We start from the raw sequence: 15,668 nt of genomic DNA on the forward strand, positions 1-15,668 counted from the left end.
AAGCAAGGATTACAAAATCCCATTGATATGATTAATAATCCAGTGTAGCCAAACCACCTCCATATAACCTCCAACTCCCAAAAGCCTGATGCAAAATATGTTTTCACAAACTATAAATCAATAAACTTTGCTTAATAAAAACTGCTGTTACTGAAGCATAATATTAAAAGGTTCTCCAACATGAAATAGTGGCTTTGGCAGCTGGCTGCAACAGATCACATCATTTTCAGTACGGCTAGCACGTATTTAATCAGAAACAAATACATATGGCTGTAATGGACTGATGACTGCATCTCCTGCCATCCCAAACACAGCTCTGCAGTCGTACGCTGGTTTGTGCGATCGCTCGCCTGTGCCTCAGTTCCCCGCGCCTCTCACGTGGCCCATTGGCTTTGCAGCAGCTGCAGTTTATTATTGCTGTCTCTGGGGGATAAAACTCGCCATGTAAAACGTCAAGCTGGATTGTATTTTAATTTAGTAAAGGCCACAATTCAGAAACACGGGTTTGTTGCTCTTATTTTTTCCATTCTTTTCTAAGGGATCAAATTTTATTGGTGAAAAATTTAATTTTGCAAAGCGATCTGATCTTAGACAAAACTCTCCAGACATGAGGAAATAAAAGCTGAATGGCCAAGTGACACAAGAAAAGACTTCTGCTCCTAAACACCACAGGTCTGCAGGCAATGACATCTTCTTTGCCCCTGGTAACACTCTAGCAGGATGTTTTCAGGTGTTACGATCAGGTATTTAAATACCTGTTTGGTCACTAGCCAGGATTCAAGCTGCCTAAAGCCAACCAGCCAACTTTTCAGTGTGGAGCATGTTCCAAAATCTGGTGAACACTCCTCCAGCCTGCAGTCGGCTGGCATCCCCGGCACAGCCACAGGAAGGGCTTGCATGGAAAAGCAACGGGAGCTAGTTTAGGTATGCTGACCCATCTGCGTCACCCCAAGCATCTTGTGATTTTAGAATTAAAACTGTTTACACTTTCTCCCTCCCTCCCCCTTATTTGTTTCAGTCTAAAATAGCTCCAGACCAGCTGCCAGTCAGTGATCCAAACCTAGAGCTACTCTTACCTATTTGAAGACTTCTGCTCCAAAGATCTTATTTCTACTGAACTGCAACAACCGCCTCAGCAATTAGGGATCATTCAACAGAATTTGCAATTCATTGTAAAAAAACCCAAACCAACAACAATTAACAATTCTCCGAGGTCCACCTGTTTTTCTTTGACCACCAGTTGAAGCTCCAGTGCATGAGGCACCATCTCCACTGGTGCAAGTCTGCAAGCACAAGACACAGCTGTCAGGAACAGCATATGTACAGCTGCTGGTGCCCTGGGAAAATGGAGGGATTGAGCTCCGAGTCTCTTCTAGCCCTGTTTTCTATGGTTTTGTATTCATTTTATGAAAAACAAAACTATAACAGGCTCCTGCAACTGCAGTAAACACTGTCTCCAGTTCAGCAGTCTGAAGTGGTTTCCTGCCCACAGTTTCCAGCCGCTCTCCCCATCACTTCCCGTGGCCACTTGTTCCCATCCCACAGCACCTCCCCGTCTCAGTTGTGCCAACATGCTTGGTTTTGTGGCTGTACCATGAGCTGACCCAAATTATAGATATCCTCTTACTCCTTATCCCTTTACTCCTTTTACAGTCCAGGCTGATCCAGTGCAACCCCAGGACGTCCTCTGACCTTCTGGCCTCCCCGTCCAGTCGAGCTAAAGCTGAGCTCTCACACGTGATTGTGCTCTGGCTGCTCAACCAGCTTCTTCAAAGGCACCCAGCACTGACCAGGTGGTAGAGGGCCAAAACGGGAGTTTTAAATGAGGTTGTAGTGTTACATCATGTGCTTCCTCCTGAATCATCCATGACCATTCAGGCCCTTTAATAGTTAACAGAATCTCTGCTACGGCTTTGGCTCGGATCAATTCGCTCTGTTCCTCAGAAGGGAAGCGAGCTGAAGAAGAAAGTTTAGCTGCAGACACACAAGCCAGTTACCGCACGGGTCAGAGCACGTGCCCTGACCCATTTTATTTATACATCCACATGTAGCCAGTGACAGGAGAGGAGACTGGCTACTGACTCACAGCAGGGAACATCTAACGGGTGGTGGCCTAAGAATGCCTAGAAGTTCCCAGTATGCTTCCAGATACAGATATTTACAGATGAAACTTCAAAAAAACCCCAGACATCAAACAACCCAGAAAGATTTCCTCTGATACCCATCTAAGGAACATGACACTTGAGAAATAACCAGTGATAAACAAAACAAGGTGCTGAAGAACACAGACAGGTTAACTTCCCTAAAGTTCAAGTTTCAGTATCCCACATCTTTTGTTGGCTGATGGGAAAGGAGGTAATAATTTCTGCAAATACTATGTAACTAGTCAGCAATCCAAAAATTAGATAGAAAATGTCGTGAGACAACTTATTTGACCGCATTTCAATTTACATGGCATCGTTTTTATCACAACTAGAATGAGTCCAAGCCACCAAATAGAAACCCAGGAAGATAAAGTTTTCTGGAGAAATGTTTTCATAACAGGCTTTATTCTCTAACGCATTTGCAGCAGCAGCACAGCAGGCCAAATGATTCATACAGGTCTAGCTAATGGGAGAATAAACCTGTTACCATGAATATCCAAAACAGGATAAAACTTGTTGCAAAAGCACTCACGGAATGAAAACTGACTGTCAGACACATTTATATGCATAACCCTACGAAGGCTGCAATCTGATCAGCCATTTCTACCAACCTCTCAGCACTCCGGGACATCTCTCTCTGATTAAAAGTAGTCTAGTTTGGTCACATTACCAGACCTCTAAGGTTTTATACCATTATTTATGTATTAATATCCAAACCATGCTGGTTTTATTTGCATGCCAAACATCTGCAGCTCAAAAGGCAAACATTTTTGTGCATTAGCTTTTTGTCCTTTAAGATTTGCTTTGGATTCTACACGTACATGTCCACATCAAAATCACACCCAGATTAGGAGCATTTGCTGCCATGGTAATCAGTGCTTAGAGCAACTGCAGGCTTGATTTGGAGGCTGGCTAACAGACATGGCAATTTGGAAACAGTTGCTTTTTACGCTCAAGTATTACTATTAAGTGACTCAGTGAAAACACATGGCCCATAGAAGGTGATGCTCTTGCATCCCACATACCACTTAGTGCAGCTCCTTCAGACGCTCCAATGAAAGGCAGAATAAAATCAATCCGTACAGACCACTGAGTATACTTAAAAATTTATTGCTGAGGCCTTACTGTCAAAAATTTGGCTGGAAAGCTCAAGTAATAAGCAGTGAACGTGGCTTAATGAGGGAGTGATCCAACACCAGAGGGAAAAAGCCTTGTAGTGAAACTGTGAATATGGCCAAAACAACAAGAATTATGTAGAGCCTCTCATGAAGCAAGTAACAACCATCAAGTGATGGCAGTCAGAAGGATGCAGCCACTACTGAACGAACAGCACACATGCACGCTGACAATGGGTTTAAGTTCTGATGGTCTTTTCTACAGCAAAAAATATTGGATGACAAGACAAGAAGGAGCAGTCTGTAAAAGAAAGGAAAGTTGGTTGACAAAGAGGTGGTAAACAACTGAAGAGCTGCAATTAGTATCTGCGCAGTAAGCTGGGAGCGTGTATGTTCCTCAGCTTTCATTTTCCTGTCTAACTGATATCCCCTGGAGAAGCACAAGGGTTAAGAAGTACCATAATGAACAGATGGATGAGCCTAAACACAAACTACAGGGTATTTCCTATGAAAAAACCCAACTGGCCCAACATAAATAGAATAAATAAATAAATAAATAAATAAATAAATAAATAAAATTCAGTCCTTGCTTTCACCCTCGTCCTTCCAATCCTGCCATTTATTTGCTTCTCTGCTTATGATGCTTCATACCATGGGCTGCCTATTACACCCTTGGAACTGACTATGCGAATAATATTCTTCTGAGAAAGAGAAATCTTGATCTAAAACAGTATGGTGCAATGAAAAGGCACCTACCGCCACAAAAAAGCTTTTGCCAAATAACAGCACAATCTCAATTGGTTTCAATGGGATTTGAGTTGCCACTTTCTAGCAACATCCTCATTAAAGCAGCTGAAAAGGTGGAGTTAGCAATGTTTACCCTGAGTGATTTAACAGGATTTACTTAGCTATTTCTGGGATGTTCTGTCGTGACACAAGAAATTAAGTACTTCAGCTTGCAGAGGTTCAGGGGCAATAGGACTGTGCTGACCTTGCACATCGAGGTGGTTGCACACCAACACCCAGCTCCAGAGTCTCCTCTGCCTGCCTCTCCTCTCATGCCCTGTTCAAGGCTATTGCCTTTCTTATGACTCATAGGAGTTCACTGAGAAGTGCTTGCCCTTCTCAGCTGTGCGTATGGGGGAATCCCATCAATTAAAGCTGGAAAAAACCCACATTCAGTATTGTTGTAACACCTCAGGAGGAGCACTGCAAGCAGCAGAGCAAGTGCAGCAGGGAATGCCAGAGGAAACTGCCTTGAGAATGACATTTGAAGGCAGCTGTTTGGCACTGATACCTTCGTAAGTAAAACCTTCTTGGCTTTGTCTGGTTCTCTCAGAGGTTTTTTCCACGTCTGTACCATGCGTGAGGCCCCCTGCCTGCTTATGTGTTTTTGCACCTCTGCTCAGATGGGAACGTTTAGAGTCCACAGGTCTGCTGGTATCAATCCAGACAGGATGGAAAGATAAAAGACTCGAAGATATCACATTCCTACCTGTTTTGTTAAGGCTGGTGGCACCCTGCGGCAAGGCCTGCTGTTACCATGGGCATGGGGGAGTGAGTGGAGGGGAATACACACATGGGACAAATCCAGAGAAAACCCCACTCCGTTATTTCTCTTGCTCATGGCAGAATTACATTGTCTTGGAGAAAGAGTTAATTCGGATACTTTGTTTTAGCCTGCTGTAAATCCTTCCCTAATTAGCCTTCTAAGGCATGAGCTATTTTCCATAACCCAGAGAGCATCAGGATTGCTTCCTGCCCTGACTCGTGAGTTGATGCTGCTGCACTCCTGGTCTGGCCTCCCCCACATCGCTGCTCTGGAGCCACCGCTGGCGTTACCATTGCTACTGCAAGAACCATCAAGATTTCCATCCTTGCATGTTTGCTTCACCCAAATCACACTGCCACCAGAAGCTGAGGGAAGCTCTTCCCCAGGACCTCCCATTCCCACTCGGCACCTTTCTGTACCTCCCTGAGAGCTCCCACCACTTTCTCCAACACTCATGGGGCCCCCCAAGAGCCTGCAATGCCATCATGGCTACTGCGAGAAAAGCAGCACCCGCTGTGAGTTTGCATCAAAGCAGGCAGGCATGCACCTGAACACAGCAGTCACGGCTCTTGCGAGATGTTTGTCACTTGTTTCTATGCCTAGATGCATAAGGGGTGGAAAATGAGTCAGTTTATGTATGCCAAACATGACTGATCTTAAAAAAACTGGGTTTTGGAAGAAATTAAAACATGTTCAGCTTTATTCCATGAGTAAGAGCACATCTAAAAGGTTCCCCACCTGCTATTAAGTGCCTATCAATACTGTGGCAATTTACTGAGGAATGGGAAAGCACAGCTGTAAAAACTGATGAGAAGAAAGTCCATCTAAGCACACAGGGGATAGTTTGAGATTATCTAAAACCTCCTCAGAGATACCCTAACTCCAGACAGGAAGAAAGCACAGACTCCTGCTCCTGGGTTAAACAGTTAACAGCCTGGGGGCAACCAGCAGCCATGAAAGCCATCAGTTCCCAAGGTCAGGGACTGCTTCCATTAACACCACGGCAGTGGGTTAAAACCCTTTTTTACATATTTCAGGCAATGCTCTTTCCAGACCAAGATCTGTCACTTCACAAGGAGCAGACAATGCGTATCTGATTTGAGCAAACACCAGTGCTCAGATTAAATTAATGCTTACATCTAAAATTAGCCTGCTTTTTTAAAACTAATTCCTCCAGGCTTTGACTCTGGCATGATAATATTTCTTGACAGCAAACGTATAACGATATGGATTCGGAGAGTTTCGTGACAGCCCTTCACACAACTATTAGCAATACTGTTACAAAACATCCCAACTTTCAAACACTTTGGTAGATGGGTACACCGGCTCTGGTTTAAGGAAAACTAGTTAACTACTTTGACTTGCCTCTTGCTACAGGTGGTTTTCTTAATTTTTTGTTGTTGTTGAAGTTATTAAGCCATACCACAGGTGAGCACAGCCCCAAGGGTGAAAGCTGGATAGCAAACCTTATTTCACCAGCAATATCAAAGCGTTTATGGAAAGGGTGCAGTTTAACAAGCTGGTCAGGTTTTGCCTCATTTCATGGGTGAGGTTTTCATCCAGCAATACCCTACCAGGAGAATGATGTTTCTGTGAAAAGCAGGATCGGGGGGGGGGGGCAGGGACAGGGGGGGGACACGACGATGACACCTACCATCACAGCAACTCCCTACAGCTATTAATGCAAATAATCCCAATGCAAGAGCTCTGGCAGCTTGCTTAAAACCTGTTGCTGCAGAGGCAACTTCCCAAGTTTCATTTAAACCATCCTCTTTCCAAAGCAAACCACAGACACAGGTCTCCAAGGGTAAGACAACAAACCACCACCACTGGTCTCTGCTCAGAGCACGTGCCCAGCTCCATGTAATACAGAAAGGAAAAAGCTGCTTACTCTGAGTGTCTTTGCGATCGGGGAAGGAGAGGATGGGGGAGAATCTGACTGAGCCTTCCTGCTGCGAGTATATTCTTTACTCCTGGTGTACAAGGATGACATGGCCTCGTGGGTTGGGTGTCTTTGAGAAGCAATACAAGTCTTGCTCTCCTGTCGCTCTACAGCACTGGGCAGGTCCTTCTTCCAAGGTCAGAACAAACTAATTAAACTATTCACAGCTCTGGTAATTAAACCCTGCTGTTTAGGGTGTATAATTTTAGGCATTAATCTGCTGCAGGGAGAGCTGAGGCTCCACAATGCTTCTTGTCCAAGAAGAAGAAGAGAAAGTGTCAAGGACTTGCTGTGCTCCAGCGCCGGGCGTTGCTCCGTGCCAGCCTCACCAGCTGGGCCCCGTCCCGACTTCTCCACAAAAGGACATTTCCCCTCATCCAAAGCGTATGCCACAGGACCAGAGTGATCTCCCCCCAAAACTGCAGGAGGCAAAAACTCCCAGCTCAAGAGAGAACTGGAAAACCGGCTCAGTTTATCTACACACGAAGCTTTTGCCAGAGAAAGAAAAGAAAACCTAAACCTGTTTTACTCCGGAGCACTGCTGTGAGCTCTCTGCCGTCACTGCGCAGAGCTGCATGCTTTAAGTGAAACGCGAAAGCATAAATCAGGAACAAACGCTGGTTTGGAAAGGGGCAGTCCAGATGAAGTTGTGTTTTGTTCCATCCTCCTCCTCCTCCTCCTCCTCCTCCTGGGCGCCGTTACCCACGCACAGGCTTCTCCCGTCCCTCCCGCCGCTGCCTTCTGACATTCCAGATCCTGACTCGCTCCGCGAGGAATGCTGGAGGGCAGCCAGCAGCAGCGATTCACTTTCAGCTTGGGATTTGGGCTGCCACTTGTAGGGGAAAAAAGGGAAAAAAAGAAAAAGAAGGGAGGGGGGGAAGGAAAGAAAACAACTTATAAGCTCCCAAGACCTGGTGGGCTGTAAGCGGGAGGTCAGAGGCAAATCGATGGCGCTTGGCAAAGCTTAAATTCCAGCACGCGCTTTGCGGCTGTGACAAAGGGAGATATTTTAAAGGACACAGAGTAGTTCATACCATTAAAGGGAGGACACACTCATGCAGCACAACAGGATTTTTGTTCTTTGCTCATAAGCCTGTTCTGAGCTGCAAGGTGACGCGGAGCTTGTGTAATGTACACTCATTCAAACGAGTGTTTGGGATTGAGGAGGAGGGGAGAGGAGCTTGGAAGAAAATAAAAAGGGTGGGGAGAGCATGTACCTCTCGACAAATTCTAGCTAGCTCTGTGCTGAGCTGTGCTGCTGCTGCACAAGCGAGCTCACTGGAAAGCCACGCTCTGCAGTGTCTCAGAAATGGCAAGATTGTTCACTGCAAAGGCAAGTGGATGTCCCTCATGTCCCATATAAATAAGCACACGGGATGTTCACTTGAAAAATGCCCTCAAACACACAGTGGGCGTGCTGATTTAATAGCTCTCATACACTAAGCACAGTCTTGAAACCGTAAGGTTGCAAATCTACGTTTTTCTTTGCTGAAAAGGCATCAGCCCAGGTATCTGCACTGGACCAGTTCCAATAAGGCAGTGTTAACGCACTGGTACCACACCGAAGGATGTGTCCTCATGTGGACTCATTCACATCCACCCTTACCAGCTGCTGACCAAGTCGCTGGGTGCCTGGAGTTAACCTATCTGCAGTGCACGTTCTGCTCCAGCTCCACAGGCTGCTTTATCATCAATTTCCTAGCAAGTGCAGAAGAATATCTATATAAAAACATTTTAAGAGTATTACCACACTTATACATCTTTCTACTGATCTGAAATATTGCCCCTTTTTTGCACACTGCTTGGCAACCGTGTAATTTTACTGACGCATTGTTGGAAAAGGGTTCTTGGAATAGAAGATGCATGGATTTCTCCTGCATCCAGGATCTTCACTATCCAGGGGCAATGCAGCAACACTGTCTGACCATGGAGAGAGGGAAACAGGGCTGCCAGACTGTCCTTCTCTAAGTCACTTCGAGATCAGGTTTCTACTCGATACCTCATCATGAGGAAGGAGGGGACTCATTATTCACTGACTGCAGGAAGGGGGGGGGAAAGGATGTTTTGAAAGGTCTAATTCTGCCTGGCAATATTTCTGCATTCCCTTTTAAAGGTATGGAAATTAAGTCCAGACACACAAGAAGGTAGTGACAGGCACCCCGCTGCTCAAGGAGACTGTGGCAGGACCTTGATCTTTCCAGCCTCCATCTGTTGCACTCATCACCCCCACTCTCCACCTCTCCCAACAGTCTGGAGTCTGACTCTGCCATTCAGTGACAACAAAATTGTTCAGACATTTAAAATGCATATTTATAGCACTTGCACACACAGGTGATCCTTTTGCACGTCTCAGTTTCTGGGGTTTCAAAACTGTAAGTGAAACTGGACTAACCTGTGTGGCCACCAGCAGACTGAAGTGTCTCAATCACAATTAAAAGGCTGACAAAGTCCAGCTTAGTCACCACGGTGGAGCGAAACAGCTCTAAATTGCAGGGTTTTCCTTCCCCTCCCATTCAGTCCTAAATGAACCGTTGCCAGATCCCTCCATGGTCACGTTTCTGCTGAGGAGGGGTGAGAAAGCTCCAAAATCAACATTTCAGTACAGAACTCACAGCCTGAGTCTCAAACCAAAACAAAAATTGGGCTTGCTATTCCCTACTAATTAAAAGTTAATTAGTCATCCAATGCAGATGCCTCACAGATTGACAAAATGCACCTTAGTGGACAATAACTCATTTAAAGGGAAGGGGTGGCATGAGAATTAGTATCCATATTAGCCAGGAGAAAGATAGCAGAATGAGATGCAATATGGCAAAACACGCTGAGTTTCATCTTTGTTTCAACAAGGGTGCCTAATTTATGGGTTTCTTCCTGTCGTTTTGTAGTTTACTTTCAAGTTTTCCCCTGCGTAGGAATGAAACCCGACTCTTCCTTTGCAGCACTGTTGTCCTCACATCCTGATGTTTCTAATATTCAAGGTCATGGTTGAGAGCTGACTGCTTCTGTCTGTTAAGGATACTGCTCAGTAAGAACCAGCAGACTGGTCTGTGCTGTAGCGGTGGGGCTGCTTACTTTGCTAAGGAATATTTATACAGTACTGGAAAGACACGGCAAAAAATAATCTTCCATGTGCATTTTTACAACACTGGACAAACCCTGAGACTGACCAGATGTTTACTTCATCTGACAGTCAGAGGGGGACCTGAGGGTGTTGATTGACAACTGGCTGAACAGGAGCCAGCAGTGTGCCCAGGTGGCCAAGAAGGCCAATGGCATCCTGGCTTGTGTCAGCACTGGCGTGGCCAGCAGGGACAGGGAAGGGATCTGAGCCCTGTGCTGGGCACTGGGGAGGCCGCCCCTCGATTCCTGGGTTCAGTTTTGGGCCCCTCACCCCAAAAAGGCCATTGAATGACTCGAGCGTGGCCAGAGAAGGGCAACGGAGCTGGGGCAGGGTCTGGAGCACAGGTCTGCTGGGGAGCGGCTGGGGGAACTGGGGGGGTTCAGTCTGGAGAAGAGGAGGCTGAGGGGAGACCTCCTGGCCCTCTGCAACTCCCTGCCAGGAGGGGGCAGAGAGGGGGGGTGAGTCTCTGGAGCCAAGGCCCCAGCGCCAGGCCCCGAGGGAATGGCCTCAAGCTGCCCAGGGCAGGGTCAGGCTGGCTCTGAGGAAGGATTTCTGTGCAGAAGGGGCTGTTGGGCATTGGAATGGGCTGCCCAGGGCAGGGGGGGAGTCCCCGGGATCCCTGGAGGGGTTGAAGAGTCGGGCTGAGCCAGCGCTGAGGGATCTGGGGGAGTTGGGAAGGGTCAGGGTGAGGGTCATGGTTGGGCTGGAGGAGCTTCAAGGGCTTTTCCAACCTAGACGATTCTGACGATTCTGTGATTCATGCTGCAGCGTGTTTCTGGGCAAAATCACCTTAAAGTTTCTTCTCATCTTTGAGTACAACAGGACACCTGTACTATAGCATGGTATATTTCCTATATTTATATGAAATAGTATATTTCCTGTACTTAGAGCTATGGTCTTGACTATGATCACTTTTTTCAGATATCTTTCCTTTTCCATTTGGAGGCTATCCTCTCCCTTCCTTTGGTAATGACACTTGTGTTTGTACCCAATTTTAAAAATTATTTAGAGAGGAGGAGCCCTATCCAAGAAAATGATGTACCAGGAAGAAGATGAAGCCCTGAGCTAAATACTTGAGGGAAAAAATAAACACCCCTTTTACCTGTGTTGAAAATATTCACCTACAGAATGTGACACTGATAAAAAATTTAAGCAGTGCTGTAGCTTTCCAACCAGTAGACAAAAATGGGAAACCAACTAGGAGTGAAAGCCAGAGGTGCAGAGCGATGCTCTCAGACATTGTGAGCCCACAGCATATTCTATGGGAGTGCAGACGAGAAGGAAAGGAGAAGCCCTCTTGGGAGATCAGAATTCTAATAAAACTTGAAGGATGAGGGGGAGTAGTTGGTATTTTTGGAACAAATTATCCCCAAACTATGTCCTCAAAGTCCTAGCTGTCATTTTCCACACCAGCTTTATCACACACTCATGTACATCACTGAATTACTTCCCATTCAGTTGACTTCATTTGCAGCCAAACCTTCCTATCTCCCCAAGCAGGCACGTACTGGAGAGCATGCTGATGTCTGCAGGTACATGAGGCTCAGCAGATGGAGGAGCTGAGCTGGAGGCATGAACTGGGGCCACACAGCACCAGGGTGCTTTCCACATCACACACCTTCCCATAGGGTCTCCTCGGCCACATCTGTAAAATGAAACACAGCCAGGGACCATCCCTGCCCACCAGCACACAACCCTGATGGTCACTGAGCTGTCGGAAGGTCTCTGGCATCGTCTTGTCCTTGGCCAACCAACACTCTTCCATGCACAGTTTGGGTGCTCACGGGGACTGTCCCACAGACGCACCAACTGGGAGGGTAAGAGGGTTTGGTAACACAGATGAGCCTTCCTTGTCTCAGCTGGCCTCAGTGCTAGAGACCAGTTTAAGTCAGGTATGCTGGGACTAACACACTCAGCCTCTGAGGATGGGGTCTCACCGGTGGCACAGCCCGTGCTGTGACCCTCTCCTGCGCTGGGCGAAGCAAGGCAAGAACAATGGGGCTGTACTGCAGGGACACAAGGTGTGAATTACAACCAAATGGGACAAGCACCACAAAGGGAGAGACGCAGGCAACACCCTTCATGTTTTCCTTTAAACCTATCGCTGAGACCATTTTGCTCACTTTTCTTTGAGAAGCAGAGAACCCCCACTAAATCGCTTAACACAACCCCAGATACCACTGGTACCCCTTTCCATGGAGTTCAGCTGTTTGCTATTCCACAAAAAAAACCCCCTTCACAGCCCTCACTTCTGGATTTCCCACCTGCAGGAGGAAAGTGTGCTGTTTGTGCGTTGAGTCATGTTCCAGCCCAGGGAAAGACTGAAATCTGTAATTCATATTTTATGCAATACTTCAATCCATTCTAAAGACGTATTTATTCTCATGCCATTTCTCTGGAGAAATAGAGCAAAAATAAACTACCCCAGCGGTTGTTTCCAAGAGTCAGGCTACAAAACCACTATATGCCCATAAAATAATTGTTCTGGGTCTAAAGTAGTTCTGTAAAAAATCTAGAGAAACTCAGTTTACTCATGAAAAACCCATTAACTATTGAACTATTGATGCAGGCTATAAAGAACAGTCAGGATTAGATTTCCTATTGCTTTTATGTTACTGGATTGACATACAAAACTGAAATTCATAGTGTAAGAGTACTGAACCTCCCCTTTGTAATAACATTTATACTGTGGGCAAAGTTTAATAAATCCTGTGATTCCCTTCATCTCAGGATTTCCTATATTTGTGATTATTTAAGCCCTAAATAACACACAGTCTTCACACACACTAAACGGTATCACCGCTTTGTCCCTGGAAGAGTTTCTTACTTGTCTTGCACTTGTCTTTCACTATGTCCAAATGAAACACGAGCATTGTTATTTGCAAAGGAAAAGCCCGTACTCAATCTGAGATTGGGTTTGACAAGCCAGGAATACCATTTTGTTTAAACACGCAGGCCTCCACAGTCAGATGAAAGGTTACAGGACTGCTGGTTACTGCACTTCAGGTACCTGCACACCAGTTGTTACTTCCTCTATGTGGGATCTGGTAGTAAAAATTCTCTAGAGTATTACCAAAAAATTTGGAAAGGAATTCACCTGCAAATAAAAGGCTGAGTCTTGTTAACCCTCCTGCTCTCACATCTTTATTCACTGTACTCATCGCTTTTCGTGCAAAGAAATTCTGCTGATTCTGTACAGAAACTGTTCATTTCAGTGCATAATGAACTGATTTGGAATTAGCAGCACCGTTACTTAACGCAGGAGATGCGAGGAAAAGTGAGTCTTTAAAAGTTGTAATAATAAACCTTTTTTGTACAGCTAACTATTATCTATGGACTATAATCCAGTTTGCAGATACACTGTCAGAATCCATAGGACAACCGTTATGTGGGACAACACAACAAAGCAGCTTCAGCTGTATTCACTGTTAACACCCAACCCACTATTATTTTGGATAATGAAAAGTTGATTGCAAATACACGCTATATAAAAAAAACACTTTAAAACACTGTAAATAAATAACTTTAAAATTATATGCAAGCTTTAACAGGTTCAATTATAGCTTCTCGGTGTTTATTTAGAACTGAAAAAGGCAGTAATGGTTATGTTCAGCAACAGAAGGCTGAAGGGCTGTAGCAAAGAAATTATTGGTCAGGCAATAAGCTGTGTTGTAAACGTGATGTGAAGCACTGCAGCAGTTTGCCATAAATGGAATACAACCCGTAGAAGTGAACAGGCTTTCATCTGCAGTGCACTGACTAGGATTCCCATGAGCAGATCTGGCGTTATGTCTCGCAGATAGGAAGCAGAAGGAAAGGATCTTCCTTTCCTCCCAAACACACACGCAGCAGCTGACAGTCTATAACTGCACATATAGCATCATGCTTCCCCCACTTTTTATTCCCATCACTAAATTTAACATAAAAAGGCTGGAAGCTATACCCATTAGGCATACCTGGCTTAGCGTTAAGCAGTAGAAGCAGATAATTTTAGTGTGGGTTGAGAATAGCACATTTTAAATATAAAACTTCAGAATTCTTTTCGTTTTGCTTTCTTATAACTATAGAAAATAAAAAGCGGTAGTGAAGAGAGTTAAAAAAGCATCATTCTGAGCACAGGAACATCATTTTGGTACCTGTAAGTGTCAAACTATGCATGCAGGAGGGAAGTCTTCCAGTAGTTCCGTGGAGCAGAACTGAGTTTTTGGAAGCACAGAGAAGGTGCTACTCAAATCCAGCACTTCTAAGGGGGTGAGAAGCAGGGGTGTTCACCAACACCTCTGGGGACCTCCCTAACCTCAGAAGTTGAGAACTGAATTTGAAGAGAAGATTGCAGAAGAAGGAGAAGGATTTCATTATCTCAAGTGCATCATCTCCAGAAGGGACGATGGTGAGAGGTTACAGAAATGGATGGCAATTTAGCCATGATCGGCAACAATAAAACAACGCTGCAGCAGCAGACTCCCATTACAGGGAGACAGTCACTACTCTGCCAAAAATAAATGTATCCAAGACCACAGATTTGATTCCATTCAAAGCTGTAAATGCAACCACAGTTACAAACCCAGAGGCCTGGGGCGACCCCAGCACTGTGTATTTTCATGCCATAATCCTCATGATGTCTGCACAGCAGTGGGAAGACTGATGTCTACGGATAATTTGCTTCATGTCCACCCAAAACCTGGCTCTGTCTTTTCACAGTCAGGCTTTTTCCCCCCCCAACTCATGTTTCGTTCAAAAAAAGCAGCCTGATAAAACCTGGAGAGATGCTCTCCACTGTCCACTCAGAAGTCCAGTTTAGAGCATTGCTCATGCCAAAAATCAAGGGATTTCATCCACTTACTACCATTAAGGATAAAGCAATGTTAGAACATAGTATTTTCCAAAGTTGTTCAGCAGTTGCACTCTCTGCAAATGTTTACTGACAGGTTCCCTCTTTCCCCATCCAGCTTTCTTGTAAAGGATGAAGCAGCACAAACATGCTGAGTTACAAAGGAGGAATGTAGCAGAAATTTGCGAAGATATTAACAGGCCATGTCAGGGAAACTGAGAAAGCAAACACTAATATAGGAACCAGATGTAAACATAGCTATTTCAGGCTAAGGGACTTTCCAAAATATGACATAGAGAAACAGAAATCTCGAGGCACTCACAACAGAGTCATGATCCATTTTGCTCTTTATCTAAATTCATCAGATCCTGCGTACCTCCCACCCGTCCCAGCCACTCCACGGCGGTAAAACCTTTCTTTTAGCTCATCTGTGGAAGCAACCGGCTGACACAAGCCAATATTCTAGTGCCACTGGCCAAACAGATGTATAACTTCAACACATTGCTATCTAACTATGTTTCAAACCTATTTCTGGCCTTCCTTCAACAGCAGCAGATTGTGGTGCAGAGGTTACGTTCACTCCCAAGGATGAAATCTAGGAGCAATGGAAAAACAGCATCTCTCTCTCTCTCTCTCAATAAATAAAACCAACCCACAACAGCACCCAGCATTAGCTATGTGCTAGGTACCTACTGTAATGAGTAACAAAAACATGCCGAGGCGTGAATTAAACCAAAGCTGGTGGGAAATTCCTGCCAGGAAGGACTTCTGAAGTTTAAAGATTCTCCATCTTGACCTACCAAATAATAAAGTAATTTCTGCCAAATAACATTACTTCTAGTGGGGAAACTCCATATCCAAAAGCAAAAAACTAACAATGACTTTCCAAATATGAGGCTCTCTCTCAAAAGAAGCATGTGGGAGGATACAAACTCAGAACAAAAAGTGACCTTTTAAAGACAA

General features: G+C 45.1%; 1 protein-coding gene across 8 annotated transcripts in view; it reads right to left on the bottom strand.

Moving 5' to 3' along the window:
• PPP1R12B (protein phosphatase 1 regulatory subunit 12B) overlaps nt 1-15,668 on the bottom strand; it is a 126,805-nt gene that overhangs the window by 24,109 nt on the left and 87,028 nt on the right. Inside the window, exon 1 of one of the 8 annotated variants that reach the window (XM_074925759.1) lies at nt 6,703-7,368. The exons of the other annotated variants lie outside the window; for them this stretch is intronic. Within the exon in view, the coding sequence (XP_074781860.1) occupies nt 6,703-6,804 (102 nt within the window). The 5' untranslated portion in view covers nt 6,805-7,368. Of the gene's footprint in view, nt 1-6,702; nt 7,369-15,668 lie in introns of those variants that run through there. 8 annotated transcript variants of the gene reach the window in all.

The sequence above is a fragment of the Athene noctua genome, chromosome 23, assembly GCF_965140245.1.
Source record: "Athene noctua chromosome 23, bAthNoc1.hap1.1, whole genome shotgun sequence".
Lineage (NCBI taxonomy): Eukaryota > Metazoa > Chordata > Aves > Strigiformes > Strigidae > Athene > Athene noctua.